Here is a 16,296-nt window from a genome sequence, read left to right on the forward strand (position 1 = left end):
TTATGGAAAAACTCCATGGAGACATGCTGGAGATGATCCTATCAAGTGAAAAGGGCAGATTGCCAGAGAGAATAACAAAGTTTTTAATTACCCAGGTAAGAAATTATTTATAGACCTAGAAGGAGATTTGAGGTCAATAATTGTCAGTCTTTCTTTTGTTTCACTTTTGGTATAATTTATCTGCCTGATTCATGGAAGCCGGAATTGTAATAGCAGGGATGGTCAGACAGCTTTGTGTACATTATCTGATGGGTAGTAAACCATTAAGAGGACCTAGAACTAGACCCATGTACAGCTGGATGGAAAGGCCATGAAGCTACAGTTTCTCCTCTGCTTGAAGAATCAAGCACAAGGGATGCAAACCACTAACTTGGAAGACCTACACAAAGAAATTTGAGCCTCTTGAACTACTCCATATATAACCGTTACATTTTGTACTGTGCACTTCTGTGCATGTTTTCTGTGCTGAGATTGGATCTCAGCACTACCTCTGATTAAATGAGTCTGGTTTCCTGTATGACTTCTTTTAACAATGCGCTGTGGGTTTTTTTCTCTTCTTCCTGTTGTCGTATTATAGTGCTTCTTTAGCTGCCCATAATACTGGTTTAAATTTAGATACACAGTTGAGTAGTGAGCCATATCGGAGTCAGAGCAGCCTGTATTTCAGCAGTCAGGAAAAAAAAAGGAGCAGGAACAAGAGTGTTGGGGTGGAAGTTTATTATTTGGGGTAGAATATAGCAGGTTCGCTAGTTTTCAGGCTTTCGTGGGCAAAACTGCCACCAGTTTCAGAATTTGGTTTCCTATCTTCCCAGTTTCATTTATTATTCATTTATTATTCCTTGCTTTAAATAGTGGGAAATTCTTCGAGCACCTGGCTGGAGAAAAAAGAAATGGGGTTAAAGCCACAGGAGTAGGATGGATAGCTGTTGCCATATCGTGTGTGTAACAGAATAAAAATACATGCAACACTCTTTATGCTTTCTCTCCTCAAGAAAATGCTTAAATTAGATCACATATTTCTGTGAATTTTTTTGAGTGAATTTTGATCTGGAAGGTCATTTTCCAAATGTTTCTGCATCCAAAGATTTCACACACAAAAAAAGTAAATAAGTACTTAGAACACAGTTTTTATGAAAGTTTAGAATATAAAGTCTCTGGAGAGGGAAAAATCATATTAATACAGTGAAACATCAAGAAAACTTGAGGCACGGCAAGGAATAGCTGACATCTTTGCTTTTTCTTCTTTTTTTCTCCATTGTAGACGTCATTCTTGTAAAAGTTACATTCTTGTTGGGTTGTTTCTCTCTACTCCAGTGCTTTTTTCCCTGATCACTGATATGATCCCTGATATCTGAACAATATAAATGAAAAAAAACAAACCGACATTTATTTCTTCACAGATCCTTGTTGCTTTGAGACATCTTCATTTCAAAAATATTGTTCATTGTGACCTCAAACCAGAAAATGTGTTATTGGCATCAGCTGATCCTTTCCCACAGGCAAGTAGAAAACGTCTCTTCTTAAGATAAATTGTTAAATTAGTAGGTGTTAGCAATGATTATTAACAAATAGAAAAGTAGTTAGTGACCTGTTTTTACCTCCTTCGTGAACTACGCAGAATTTTTAGATACGAAACACTGATCACGTATTTAAAAACTTTCCAAAGAAGACATGTATGAAAATCTTTGGGTTTTGTCATTTGCCTAAATTTATTCAACCAGATTTTCAAGTGTGTTATAACTGCTTGTGTGATTGTTTATAATTTGCTCACCATTACAGCACAGATTTCTTATTTGGTTGATTTGGTTCAGATGAGTGACAACTTATAAGCAGTCACCAGCAAGATGGTTGTTTTTATGGAAATTAGGGTAGGGCTCATGAAGAACAAGGGCTTCTTCTTTAATTTTATGAATTTAAATGCCAAGTGGATTGCAGAATATTTAAACATACTTTCTGGCTTGTTGTATTTCTCATTAAGAGGTATTTGTATCAGCTTCTGTTGCCTGTGATCTGCAGGGTTCATCTAGAACCTCCTCCAACTACCCATATTCAAAAGGAATTTGCCAATTTCTAAATTTGTAAATAATAACAGTATCAATAACTGGAATGGAAGGATCTATACTGAGGTGTTGAGTGAGAACTTTTAAGCAGCTAAATCTCTTCTGAAGAAATCAGACAAGGAAGTTTGCAGAGAGACAGGGTATAACATGGTCCACAATAAAATAAAAGTCAAAGTTCAAGAACTAAATTTTGTCAACTTGCCTGATTTAGGAAAAAGCCATAGGAAAAATGTTTTTTCTGTTTCTTGTGTTCTTAGACTGTGAGTGAATAAGTATTACATTATATTACTGCTTGCACCAGGATCCTGAGCTGTTTAGGACCATCCAAAGTTGTATTTCTTCCGTTCTAGTGTGTTCCGTGTTAGTGACTTTACTGTGGTTTATTCAGGGAGTGAAGGAATAAAAGAGATGCAGTGGAGTGGTAATTTGGGCCCATGTCTCAGTGGAATAAGGATATTCCTTTTGAAGAGTCGTTTAGAAAGAAGTATCCTTGAAGGAACAGTAAAGATGGATCTTGCAACTAAACCATGATAAAAGTTCCTCAACTATGTATTCTATAATAAAAATGTGTTTCTTACTGTAGCATTTTTCTTTAAACAGGTAAAACTTTGTGATTTTGGTTTTGCCCGAATCATTGGAGAGAAGTCGTTTAGGCGTTCAGTTGTAGGAACGCCAGCTTACCTTGCTCCAGAAGTGCTGAGAAACAAAGGCTATAACAGATCTCTGGATATGTGGTCTGTGGGTGTCATTATTTACGTAAGCCTCAGTGGTACCTTTCCCTTCAATGAAGATGAAGACATCCATGACCAAATCCAGAATGCTGCTTTCATGTATCCACCGAATCCGTGGAAAGAAATTTCTCATGAAGGTAATACCTGTTTGTGTCTTTTTTATATAAATGCTGAAAACGTGGAGTTGTATTCTGTTTCTATATTTTTCCCCCTGTACAGACCAGTCAAAAAACCCAAAGATTTGAAATTTCAAGGTACTATAATGTAGAGTAATGTAATGTCTCTGGTTTGTGCCATCAGCTGCTTTAGACATTTCCTGCAGAGCATGTATAGGCTGCATATGTTGTAATCCTTCAGCCTGGGATGTCTCCAGGAGGTGCTGAAGGAGGCACATAGCCACCGGCAGACTGGGTTGCTGGAGAATCTTGTGGGGAGCCTCAGCTGCTGGAACTAGTGTTACTTACTTTTACTTCTGTGCCTCTTCTTTCAGCTCTAGTGCCTCTGCAGTCTTTTTCTCATTCTACTTATGCCAGTAATTTAGTTTCCATTCAGTAGGATGCTGTACCCTGATAGTCTTACTCTGGAGAAGATAAAGAGTGAACAATTCCAAGCAGATGAGGTTTCAAGAACAGTGTGAGAAAGTGTCACAGAAGAGACTTTCTGCAGAGGGGAAATCTTGGAGATAACCAGTGAGACTTTTGAAACTAGAGTTCTGGTCAATGGCATCAAAGACTTTTGATTGTAAAAGAACAGTGAATAATTCACTATGAATGTCTTTAAAGAAGGTAAACGAATTCTATCAAAGATGTCAGTTCTGTTTCCACTAACTTTTTCTTGTATGTAACACACATTTTCAGGCAGCTTGATTTTCTTTGGGATATTTTTTTCTTCAATCATTATACCCTTAACTTTTTGCAAGATTGCTTCATAAGTGTTAAAGCAAAGGAAGCATTATAGACATCAGGTTCTTTTTTTTTTTTCTGAATTGTGCTATATACCAAATTGAATTAAAATAGTAGCATTTCCAATTGTCATTATTTACAGTACATTTTTTCTGGGTTTCAGGTGACATGTTTAACTTACGAGCTAAGTGTAGCTTAGAGAAGTGTACCTACTACTTACTATGATATATATTACAGCCATGTGAGATTCTCAGCTGAAAAATGCTTTGAGAGCATTGTCTGTTGTTTTATCTCAGTGGCAGATGAAGTTTGATGAGATCTGTTGGAGGGGAGGGAAAAAAAAAAAAGCTATAAATCTGCACAATTACACACTGAAGTCCTCCTGAACCTCCATACGCTTCTGCTATGTAAGCTGACAGAATCTGTTGGCAGCAATGCTTTCTCTGGCGCTACAGAGAAGCAAACAGCAATCAACACAGAAGAGGCTGCAAGAAATTGTCTCCCACAAGTTTCTGCTGTGGTAGACAGAAGATCAATTTCTACATTCAGAGGTGAAAATTCAGCAGAGCACCTACAGAAAACTCACCTACTGCAGTGTTACCTCTCCTTTTATAGAATCAGAGCCTTCATTAACCGTTAATGGATATCAGGCTGCATGCATGTGGAAGGGAGGGAAAGAACACACTTTAACAAATCACTGAGTTAAAATCTGCCTATGCGTTGTAATTTCATGAGGTATTTTGAATTACTAGTTGATGAGCCACTCTATTATGCTAAACAAAAACCTCAAGAAAGCCTGAACAGATCCATTATGTTTAACACAGTGGAGTTGGGGCCTAAATCTCTGGGTTTAGAGTTCAAAACTGAACTCAGACTCAAGATTGCCTGGGGTACAGTCCTCCCATATCAGCCACGCGCAGGTCACCTGAGGGGAGGTGCATGGTGAGAGTGCAGATCTGTACCCGGTGTCCTAACGCATCTCATCTAGGCTGCAACTCTGAATGGTGCTGGGATCATTGATGCTACAAATGGCTGAGGCATTTGGTGATTTTAAAGTTGCTCACTCAATACAGCAAATAAAAGCAATTTGAAATGGTACATGCATTTAAATGTATAACTGTGGTAGCATGAAGCTCCTTTCAAGCTAAAATAGACTGAGGTTCATAAACTTCTCTGCATTAAGTGCTATAAATCTACAAAATGCAGACACAGAATTAGTTTCAATACGAACAGGTTACATTTGTACACTTAAAAATCTCCCAGCTTCCTAAAGAGGTTAAGCTAATTAACTGGGTATTTGCCTGTCTTATCTTTTCCATTATTCTTTTTCCAAATAATTCTTAATTATTGAACATTTTTCAGCAGAAATTCTAACATACAACACCTTTTAAAATTTTTAAATTTTCATACACAGAGATCCATAATAGATTTCTTTTAAAGGCACAGTAGATTTCTTGTTTAACTATTTCCTGGAATTTGTATCATAGCAATAATTCTCCCAAGAGGACAGTAATTATCAACTAGTTCTTCCACTCAAGCTTGTAAGAGAGTTATATCACAGTGTGGAATGTGATGCTGCAGCACAGTCCAGCAATGTCCTTGTAAATAAACATTGATCAGCCTTTCTTTCAAGCTGGTCTGATTGAAACTGCTGTTTCTCTTGAAGGATCTGCAGAGCTATTTTCTTGCGAGAATCAGTATGCTTTGTTTTCAAATTAAAACAAAATTATTTAAGCGATTTATACGTGTAAGAAAGAAAGAAGGAATGTTGAAGATCCAGCAGTTAGTCAAATTGAATTATTGACATTTAAAAACTTGTGCAAATATTTGAGAGAACTTTAACACATAATAAACAACTTCACGGAAGTCTTCAACCAAAATTTTGCTGCTCTGCTATAGCGTTAAAAAGTTGAAACCAAAATTGATTAGACGAGTGTTGTCACAGGTAGAATAAATGCAAAATAAATATTGTCCCTAATGTAGAGATATTTTTTAAGTGTTATGCTGTGTGAATTTAGAAGCCATTTGTCAAAAGGTTACCATTAAGTAAAACTAATGTAAATACTATTCTTTCTCTTTTTTTTACTGCTTTCTTCTCATATGTCCAAAAGATAAGTGCTGTGTGCAAGCGTTCTTTACAATGGACTCTGTGAACTGTACATTACAGATAGATTTGAAAGTGGTACCTTCATCCAGAGACAATATTACTTGGTTTAGTAATAACAGGCAGAAACTGAAAATTCAGTGAAGGTAGAAGAGCTAGGCTACTGTGTAAGAGAACAGTAACTCTGATTTACGCATGACAATGAAAATGTTCAGGTTCTCTGACCATATAAAATACAATATACATGACTTTATTCTTTATTCACTACTGAAATGTGGCAGTAATCGTTGCTATGAATCTTCATACTATGATAAACCTAGAAAAACTGTTTTAGAACAGTGAGTAGTAGAAGGAATTATATATCAATTTGAGCTTAAAAAAAAATAAAATAAATGTTTATTCAAACCTGTTGCTGTCCACATCTACAATCCTGCTTAATGCACAAAGCAAGTGGTGGCAGGTAAGACCGATGCCCTAAAACATGGGTTTTAATGGTGGGGGAAGGTATTTCACTTCACAACGGTACCATGTTAGGATCACAAATACACGCAGCTGATACACCTGATGCAGTTGCTGCTTAAACCACAGGAGCTCGTTTGTTGGAAATCCTGCGTATGTACTTTTAGTGGAACCATGAATGTTTCTCAAGTTGTGGTTTTTTTATCTTGTTATGCAATTTTCAGTTAAGATTAAGGGAAGCGATCATCAGGCAAGTGTACTGCCAGTGTCTGTGTGACGATTTTATTAAAGAGCATGTAGTGTGTCACAGAATGGCTAATGAAAGCAGTGTTGGGAATTTTTGCGTGCCTGTTGCAAACATCGATACTGAGGAAAGCTCAAACCTTTTGTTTCTTGCTTATGACTATTAGTCCAGCTCAGAGAGCCAAAGTGGATGTAAAACTTGTTGCAAATGTAGTTATTTCCACACCCTTCTCAGACAATTATTCATGTAAAAAGCTTCAGAATAGCTAAGCTTAGTTATTGCTGTTTTCTTCTGGTTTTGTGCAAACATAGAGGAACTAAAAACTCAGATATTTTACACGTTAGCAAAATCACTTTTTTGTTTTCGCATTTAATAGATTGTGCACAAATCAGAGTAACCTTTGGTTTTAGTGCTTAATAGTTGCTTTTTCTGATATTGCCAAGCAACAGCTTGTTAATTTAGGAGCTGGAATGCAGAGAATAGAAAAACTCTTAAAAGGGGGAAAAAAAGAGAGATAGGTCATACCTAGACATTGTGTCTGGAAAAGCAACAACAGTGGTAAAGTAGCCTAAATATTCCCATTCTGTTTTCCTTATTCAGTTATTGGCCCTAAGGTAAAGTTCAACTGGCTTTTAAAATTGGTCTAGTCATTGAGAGTGACTCTTTTCTCTCTATAATGCATCTGTCTGATGTCCTAACATCTGGATTAATCTCATCAACTCTTGTGCTGAGAAATTCCAGCTTTTTTGTGTAGTGCTTTGTCTGTCTTCTCCCACCATTAAAACTTAACTTACAGAAACTAAGACTTTTCAATTTCTGTAGCTCTCAGAAATGCATTTTTTCCCAGCTGATTATCCATTCACAGAACTTCTGTGAGTATCATTTCCCAAAGCTAAACCACAAAAAAAAATAAATCTCGTCTTTAACTTCACCAAGCCCAACTGCTTTGCATTTTAAGGTTTGTCAGAAATTGTGTGTACACACACACACAGCCTCACAGATTCCTCCTTGGGGATTTCAGATTTATTTCCATTTAGCTACAGGTTACAAAACAATAAATACTGCTAAATATTAAATACAGAACACTGCGAAGGATTTTGTCTTTCTGCCTGAATTTTACTTAGTGTGTCTTCACTGTTCTTTTGAATTGCGTGGTCCTAAAATGTGCTATGTCAAGCTTTGAATTATTCATGGTGTGCTTCATTCTGTTGTGGAAATGTTATAAATCATTGTATTCATAATTCTTTTGTCATCAGGTACCAACACAGCCATTACTACTAGCCTGATGAGCTGTGAGATGTGCATGCTGTTGATTAGGTGCTTCACCTAACTTCGTATTATTAAATAATTCGGGAAGAAACAACGCAATTTCTTTCATGCACTGAATTTGATCATGGTGTGCCTGTTACATTGCTTTTGAGTCACAAATAAATACCACAGCTGCCTTCAAGCTAGTATTTAGTTAGACTTGTTTGAGCATAATGTGAATAGAAACTCTGTTTCACACATTAATGAGAAAGTCACATGAGTGAGCATTAAGTACAGGGAGGTCAAATGCATGTTGTAGCTCAAAGATGTTCTCTACCTCAGTAAATGTTTAACTAGCTGTTAAAACCGAGATATTGGCTCTACTTACATGTTTGCTAGGACAGATTAGTAGTAGAAAACCTTCCTTGTAGAAGTGCAGTTTGTAATTGCCAAAGATTTCTTTTGATAGTACAGCTGAATCCATGTCCCTGAAAATAATAAATTCTGCCAGCTGAGATGCCAGAATAACTGCATGTACACTAGAGCATTTGTCAACAAAGCTGTATTGACCAGCTTTGGTCAATACAGGGGGTTATGTGTATGAAAAAAATTATACTCCTAATTATAGAGCTGTACTCAGAAAAATTAGGAAGTCCTAATTTTTATATTAATGGCAGCAGCTTAAATTTTATAAGTGGTGGCTGTAAAAATATATTATGGGTGTACTTAAAAAATGTTGGACCAAGTATAAATTTATTATTAATTTAGGACCACTTTTCTGGATATTCTTAAGGTGATTTCTATAACTTCTGTGAAAAGCTGAAGTTTGTATGGTAGGACTAAATGAATGGCAGGTTCATAACAGGATTTTCAGATGTTTTGTAAACTTTTGTGCTGATGTGTGGGTTACATCCTCAATGAAGCAGTCATTCTTATGAAAACTAATTATCATGTGTTAATTTCAGTCTTAGAGTGAAAATTGTTACTGTGTTTTTACTACAATTAATTTTTTGCCATACTAATCAACTGCCATAACCAGTTTAGAAACATGAACCTCCTGACTCTGGAGGTTCTTTCCAGTAAAATGCAGCTAAAGAGCAATCTTTTCTAAAATTAAGGCTGCATTTGAATCTTCCCTTTGGGGGTTCTGCTGAATGATCCCCTGTCTGAACGACTACTACTGGATTAGTTGGCTTTAACAAAGCTCTCCAGCTCCTGGAACCCGATAAGCCCTCAGTGGCTTATGCTATCCTTAAATCATGGGAAGTAAACAGGAGCCTGTGAAAGTGTTAGAAAAATCCGTACCGTAATCCTCTCGGAACTTTCATTCAGGTTGCTTCCTTGGTGATAACCTGCTGGATTCCCATAGATGACGTGCAGACCACAGATGTTCTTTCTTAACACGCTGCATTTATTGAATTACTGATTTGACAGAGGAATATCGTCAAACTTAATAAAGCTCTCAAAATGTTTGACAAAAATTATTTTAAAACCTGATTTTAAAAGAAAATAGAATCAGTCTTTAGCGAAAATTCTTGTAATTTACTTTGAAGTACAGTGTAGTTGCTGCCCTCTCCTCAAAACTGCTTTATCTTCTTAAACAGAAAATTTAATTTCCTAACGGCTGATGCCTGGGTTTAGTCCTCGGAATCACACTTCAGTTTTATCTCTAAACTAAATGTTAATAACTTCAAATTGTTTATTTTCAGTGGTTTTGTGCGATAGAACTCGATACATAATCATCAAACTATTAATTATATGCTGGGGTTTTTTTAATTTGGAAATTGAGTCAACATGAATCTTACTGTTTGTATATTTTATATGAACTGTAGCCAGACCAAACTGTGCTAGATAGTGGCTGTCAGGACGCTGTGAGGACAAGATGGGGGGTTTCGTAAGGTGAAACAGAATAACCGGGATATATTCTCATTTCCTTTAAGTAGTCTGACAGTACCTATCACTGTCAACCTTTACAATTTAACACCAGCTAAATTCAGAATTTTCTCATTGACTATTCCATATCCCTAAGGAAATCCTTTAATCCTTCAGCCTGTCTGTACTGAACTCTCAAGCTTCTGCTTTCCTGTGCACAGCACTGTCCTCTCGTTGCCTTGCCAGTACAAATTACTTGCATCTTGACTTCTGATGCTCAGAACTCTTTCCTTTGAGAAGTGGCTTTTCTTGGATTGCGTGATATCCTGGTGAAAAATAGCAAGTGCTTTTTGCTCTCAAAGCTCATGTTTGATTTCTTTCTTTGGCTACGTTTGCAAACTTCAAGTATTCAAGTAAATGGAATTTTGTCAGACAGTTTGGGCCCTAAGTCTTCAGAGTAGCTGCATTTGTTCTTATACTGCTAAGAGGCAAGTGATATTCAAAACTTTCCTAGCAAAACTTACCTTAAAGTTGTTGCAGAGACAGCAATATTCCAGTGGTAAAATAAGCAGATTATCTTTGTAAACGGTTCTCAAGAACAAGTGATTGCTCAGTACTGACAATCCTAATCAACCTGTGAAGCTGCGTCTCACTTTCTTCATCATTTCCTTCCCTGTACTTCCCTGTACCTGCTTTTGTGATTGTTTCTAGACCAATGCCTTTCTGGTCTGTTCAACAAGCCATTGGCAATTCTCCCCAAGAATACAAAGAAATATATTATTACATGTAGTATGTTGTTGTCCTGAAGGGGAAGAAAAAAAAGGGGGGAAAAGTGGTCTTCATCCTGTTGTAACTGGAGGGAGGCTGAATAGCTGTGTACAATTTCATCACCTGTAAGGTTCACAGTCACATCTGCTTCCAGTGGGTTAGACAGAAGGTGTGTAATAGGGACATTATCAATACTCTCTCCATGGCAGGAAGAATATTCAGTAGGTACTTGGCAGTTATAGAGGCACATCTTGGGAAGCAGGCACTTACATCTCAGCAGTTGTTTGACAGAAATCCGTACCCAGGACAATCATCTACTCTTTCATCAAGTTCTTGACCTACTTGCCGAACTGAGATTCATAGTGAATGATGAAAAAGTATCTCTGAAGATCATATATACCTGAATACCACTGAAGGTAACAAACAAGTGGGAACTCTATTAAATTCACATTCAGCACTTGCCTAGTTATCAAAAGATAACAGAAGTCTTCCTGTAATTCTGCTGAATTTAAGCGTAAGGAGACTGTCGCAGGAGATGCTGATGTTTGCTGATACCCAGATTTACTGCAGTGGGTAAGGAGTATGTTCTCGTCTTCCAAGCATCAGATAAAAAAGATGACCACTACTTCTTCCCAGGTGATGTCTGATGCCAATCTATAACTGAACCGTGGCATATGACTGACTTTCTTGTCTCTTTCTCAAAAATTGGAACTTCTATTACCAATGAAAAAAAATTAACCCCACTATTTTGGAAATCAAATGAGTTTTCAGAGTGCTACCATCTATCAGTAGTGGTCCTATTGGCTATACACTGGCTTTCTGATCCCACATCCACTTCACAGACATTTTGAGAGGGAACAAAATAAACATGAGTTAGGGAATTTAGTATGAACTGTACTTCACATGAAAAGAGACAGTAGCTAAAAATCTGCTCACAACCAAAAAAGTAAAATTAGGACCATCTGCTCCAGGAAAAGCATGGCTCAAAACCTCTGGCTATGCCTTCTTTGTCAGAAGTCCCACAATTGCTTTGATTTCAAAGATAACATTCAGCACCAGGAAGTCAGAGCTACTTTAGTGATAGTCCACTATTGCTAAGAATAGGTTTGTCTATCTATAAACTTCCTGCATACATCCAAATAGGCTGCCATATATGTTTCCATTTTCCTCAGCATTGTCCCCGTTGTGCTCTGCCCCATGGCAGAAACACACAGAACGCTCTAGCTGGCACATTGAGCCTGGGGAGAGGAAGCCTCTTTGAAAAAAGAAAAGCTTTTCCATATTGCTGCACAAAATACAACTTCAGAGATGTTTAAAGAATTCTGTCCCATCTTCTGCTCTTAAAACAGACAATGTGATTATTCAGCTCCTTCCATACCCAGCTGGCTGCAGTGTCCATCTGACAGGTTTCAGACCCAATTCCCCTCAGTGATGCCATGTTTCTGTTACTTTCAAGATCGTCTTTTCTTGTCACCGTGATATAAACAGAGAAATAAAGGTGTAAACCAGCATACTTTGGATGAGCCAAAGGATATTGTGATGAAATGGGAAAGCTGCAGTGATATTATGATTCCTTGTGGCAAATCAGTTATTCTATAATAAGCTTCCCCTAGAACACATGCTAAACATTTAGCAGTGCCTAGAATAGAATTTAGCTTTTCATGATACCCATTTTTTTTTATTTTATATTTTTCTTAATGGTGTTACTAGATGCATTCAAAGCTCAGCTGTCTCATCCCAGAGAGTTTTTCCAAATGGGTCACTCATGCAGTTCCATGCACTGGTCATTGACACATGGGCCTCTCCCCTTCAGGTACCCAGCACACATACCTATAACCTCAGTGAGTCACTGAACCCTTCAAAAACACAGAAATTAAGACATTTATAAAGAAGCCTTCTCACCTTCATGAAACACCAGACAGCTGGTTAGCAGGTAGAACCAATGCTCAGTTCAAAAGATTGCGAGATTTAGCGACTTAGAAAACTCATACTGAGAGTCTCGGATGAAAAAAAAATTACTTGAAGAATATTGTAGTCCTCACTTCCATGAGATTTTTCACTTGAGCAGGAACCAAATGAGAACTATCTTCAGTCTTTGCTACGTGACTGCAAATGAACACGCAGAGGTAAACTATGTGCTAGCAGGCAGCTGTTAGGAAGGGTTGGGAGGGTACCTTTAGGAACATCAACATTGACTGCAGTTTGTAAAAAGCTAGAGTAAGAAGGGATAACTCTCCTTTTTTTACAGCTACCGTTTCTGTCTATCTCTGCACGTCCTACTTGAAACAAATATATTTAAACTGACATTTTCCAATATTATTTCTTTTTCAGCTATCGATCTCATAAATAATTTGTTGCAAGTGAAAATGAGAAAGCGTTACAGTGTGGACAAAACGTTAAGCCACCCGTGGTTACAGGTATTGCTACAAATTCCATGTTTTTTCTTATGCATTTAGGCTCTAAGTATATAACAAATTTTCATCATTAAGCACAGTAAAATCTACAAACCTGAAGTTGTTTTCAGATCCTGAGAACCTCATAATCCTTCACCAGTTTATCTGTAAATTCTCATTAATTTCTAAAGGATTAGATTCCAATACTAAACTCTTCATGTTTTCAAAAGACACTACAGAAATACTGTACCACTGAGAACATGATGTATATTAAAAAAGCCCTTATATTCGAGTTACATTATCTCATCACCTGAAGTCTACCCTAAAACTAATCAATGGCCTTTCACTTCGTAGTCATCAGAAGAGCTAGTGAAGTTGTATGCTTTCCAAGAAAATAGATTAGACACCTTCAAGTGAAATCTTCAACTAAAATCTGAAATGTTGGCTATTTTTGAGATGCTAACAGCCACTGTCTTCTGTTCCTTATATGGTCATTTTTTTTATCCTGGCAGCAGCCAAATCACTGTAAGCTAAAGACCTAAAACGGAATCAGTTCAGTAAGCAGCCACGGCCCGTCCTACCACCCCAGCCAGGGGGCAGGGCAGGTGGGGAACGGGCCTGGGCCTGGGCATGGGGACCCTTCCTGGGGAGGGGGCCAGGCTGAGGCCAAGCTGGGACATCAGCCTGCAGGATCTCCCAAGGGATCCGCGTCTAGGAAAGCAATCATGGCACAGATCATATGCGTAATCCACAATCCCAAAGGAATCTTCATCCAAACTCTAAACTGAGTCATCCTCCATGCCTCATTTAGACATTACGGAAATCCATAGACTATCCATACATTCTGCAAAACAGCCTGTAACATCTCCATACTATTCCTATGACAGAGCTTAATAAAATTAATTTATCAAACAATTCTCTAGAGATGAAACCTATCTCAGCAGGCAGATTTCATATTAATTATAAGATTTTTCCATTCTGGAGCAATAGGGATGCATGACTTTTAGATTGCCAAGTTAATAGCACTTTGCACATTATTCGTAGTAGGAGGGAATGTCATTTATTTTAGGAAACTTAAAACTAATACTGTTATTCTATTTCAGGACTATCAAACCTGGTTAGATTTAAGGGAACTTGAATGCAAAATGGGGGAACGTTACATTACCCATGAAAGCGATGATTCACGATGGGAACAGTATTCAGGAGAACATGGATTGCAGTATCCAGCACACCTTATCAGTCCGAGCGCTAACCATAATGAAAACACCAAGCTAGAAGAAACAGAAATGAAAGCCCTCAGTGAGCGTGTCAGCATCCTTTAAGTTGCATCCCCTATAATCTGTCAAAACACTGTGGAATTAATAAATACATACGGTCAGGTTTAACGTTTGCCTTGCAGAACTGCCATTATTTTCTGTCAGATGGGAACAAAGCTGTTATGCTGTTACACTGTTGATGTATCTGAGTTGCCAAGACAAATCAACAGAAACATTTTTGTGTGACCAACTGTGTTGTATTTACCAAAGTTCCCAGAAACACTAAACTTGTTATTGTGAATGATTCATGTTGTATTTAATATATTAAAACCTGTCTCCACGGTGCCTTTGCAAACTAGTGGTTTTCTTACTTGAGCCTCATTTTGGTAAGAGAGAACTTTCCCGTAAAGGTCTGGGGGGTTTTTTTGTGCATCGTTAGTATTGTAATTGTAAGCAAACTCTTGAAGAGTAGATTATAACTGCTGTTCTGTGAACAACTTCTACCATTTGGCTAAAAGCTTTGTTTAGTGTCGAAAAAATAGAAAAAGCAAAAAATAACAAATTGTACTGTACAGTTTCTAATGAGATAACTTGTGTGTACATGTTTGTGTATATAGATACAGACACATGCACACAGTATAACTTGCTCTTAAGCCTAAATGCCTTAGTAATGTAAACTGCAGCATGTCAACCGTATTTGCCCTTTTCTTAAAATATTATTCTCTAATATGCATATTCTCTACTATGTACATTCAGACGGTAAATAACTTGTTGACTTTGTGTATGTTTTCAATAAAAGTCTTGTTAAAATAGGTTAATTTGATGAATCTTTTTGTTTGAAATATGCCTGGAATAGCATCAAAAGTAGGTGGATTAAATTAGTTCATCATTAAGAATACTGTGTGGAGGCAGGTAGGAAAATACTGCTGGGTAACCTGCGTACCTGTATGTTTTGTAAGAACTTGCTTGGACTGATTTTACATCATACGTTCAATCACTTTTGAAATACACTGAGGGAGAGGGAAAGTTGAGGACACGCTGAGGGGAATTTAGTTTAGCTGATGTGACGGTGTTGAGTCATAGGCTGGACTTGATGATCTCAGAGGTCTTTTCCAGCCTCAGTAATTCTGTGATTTAGAGCAATGTGCTGCTTCTGCTTTTCCGCTGAGTTCCATTGAACTGAGAAGGTAATACAGATCTCTCCTGCTGTCCTTATTCTGAAAACTTTAAAGATACTAGTTTTCATTTCTAACAATCACTTAGTGTTCCAACACTAACCTGTTTAGCTTTGACTGTGAGAGAGGTTCAGGCTGCGCTGTAAAACACGTGCCAGAGTAACTCGGTGACAAGCTGAAAATTGTTCTATGTCACAGGCTATCTGTAAAAAATCCAGTTGATACACAGGTATTGAAGACTGAGGCTAAAAAAGAAAAGATATAGGGGATGAGAGGCAGAAGTATGCAATGCTGAGAGCTAATAGCCACATGTGATAAACCTCTACTAATCAAATCTTGGCGTTACGTTACAATCATGAGCTTTTCAGTAAGTAAATCCATTCTTTCCTTTTCCAAAATTATGCTTAGGTATTTTGCACCTCTGCTGGACAGATAGTGTGTACTCTAGAAGAACCTAACAAAAAGCAACGTTATTGAAATAAAAGTATTTCTGTTTTATATAAAATTTAATTTATTGTGAAAAATTACTTACAAATCCCTTCTCCCATTCTCCCCACCTCTCTCCCCACCAAAAAAGAAATCCTTTTCCACTTTATCTCGACCCTGAAGGAAGCTCTCTGTTAAGATTGCCCTTCTAATGTGTTCAGAAACAGCTCTGCTTGGGCAAAGTTCAAATGTGTTGACTATTCTGCCATGCTCTAGTGTCTATATATTCAGTCAAGATTTACCTACAAGGCTGAGTCTGGTTAATTGTTGGCCATTGTTTCTCTTACATTAAGCCTTAATCTTAAATCTGATGTAAAATAAACATAAAAATAGACTCAAGCTGATTCACAAATTTCTGTCAGGAGAAGTGTCTGTGTGTGTGTGTATATTTAAAAGCAAGTCCACTTAAAGGTGTAGTGGTGGTGAACTCACATGTCTATGGAGACTGTATTTTGTTCTTCAACAGCTCCAGGAGTCAAGCCAAATGAACTAACTTTCCTAAAAGGAAACTGAGGGAAATTGTCAGGATCATATGGACTTTGCTGAGATGCTGATATCATGACTGTTCATAAGGAGCCATGACCTCACAGAAGTGCCT

General features: G+C 37.4%; 1 protein-coding gene across 1 annotated transcript in view; it reads left to right on the forward strand.

Annotated features, from left to right (window-relative positions):
• LOC104280355 (serine/threonine-protein kinase D1-like) overlaps positions 1-14,841 on the forward strand; it is a 64,230-nt gene extending 49,389 nt beyond the window's left edge. Inside the window, 5 exon segments of the mRNA XM_009877979.1 lie at positions 1-95; positions 1,401-1,499; positions 2,661-2,928; positions 12,720-12,805; positions 13,885-14,841. The exon segment at positions 1-95 is cut by the window's left edge and continues 31 nt beyond it. Of these exon segments, the coding sequence (XP_009876281.1) occupies positions 1-95; positions 1,401-1,499; positions 2,661-2,928; positions 12,720-12,805; positions 13,885-14,103 (767 nt within the window). The 3' untranslated portion in view covers positions 14,104-14,841.
• The last annotated feature ends 1,455 nt before the right edge of the window (positions 14,842-16,296 follow it).

This window comes from Apaloderma vittatum, unplaced genomic scaffold (genome assembly GCF_000703405.1).
Source record: "Apaloderma vittatum isolate BGI_N311 unplaced genomic scaffold, ASM70340v1 scaffold4251, whole genome shotgun sequence".
In the NCBI taxonomy this organism is placed as follows: Eukaryota; Metazoa; Chordata; class Aves; order Trogoniformes; family Trogonidae; genus Apaloderma; species Apaloderma vittatum.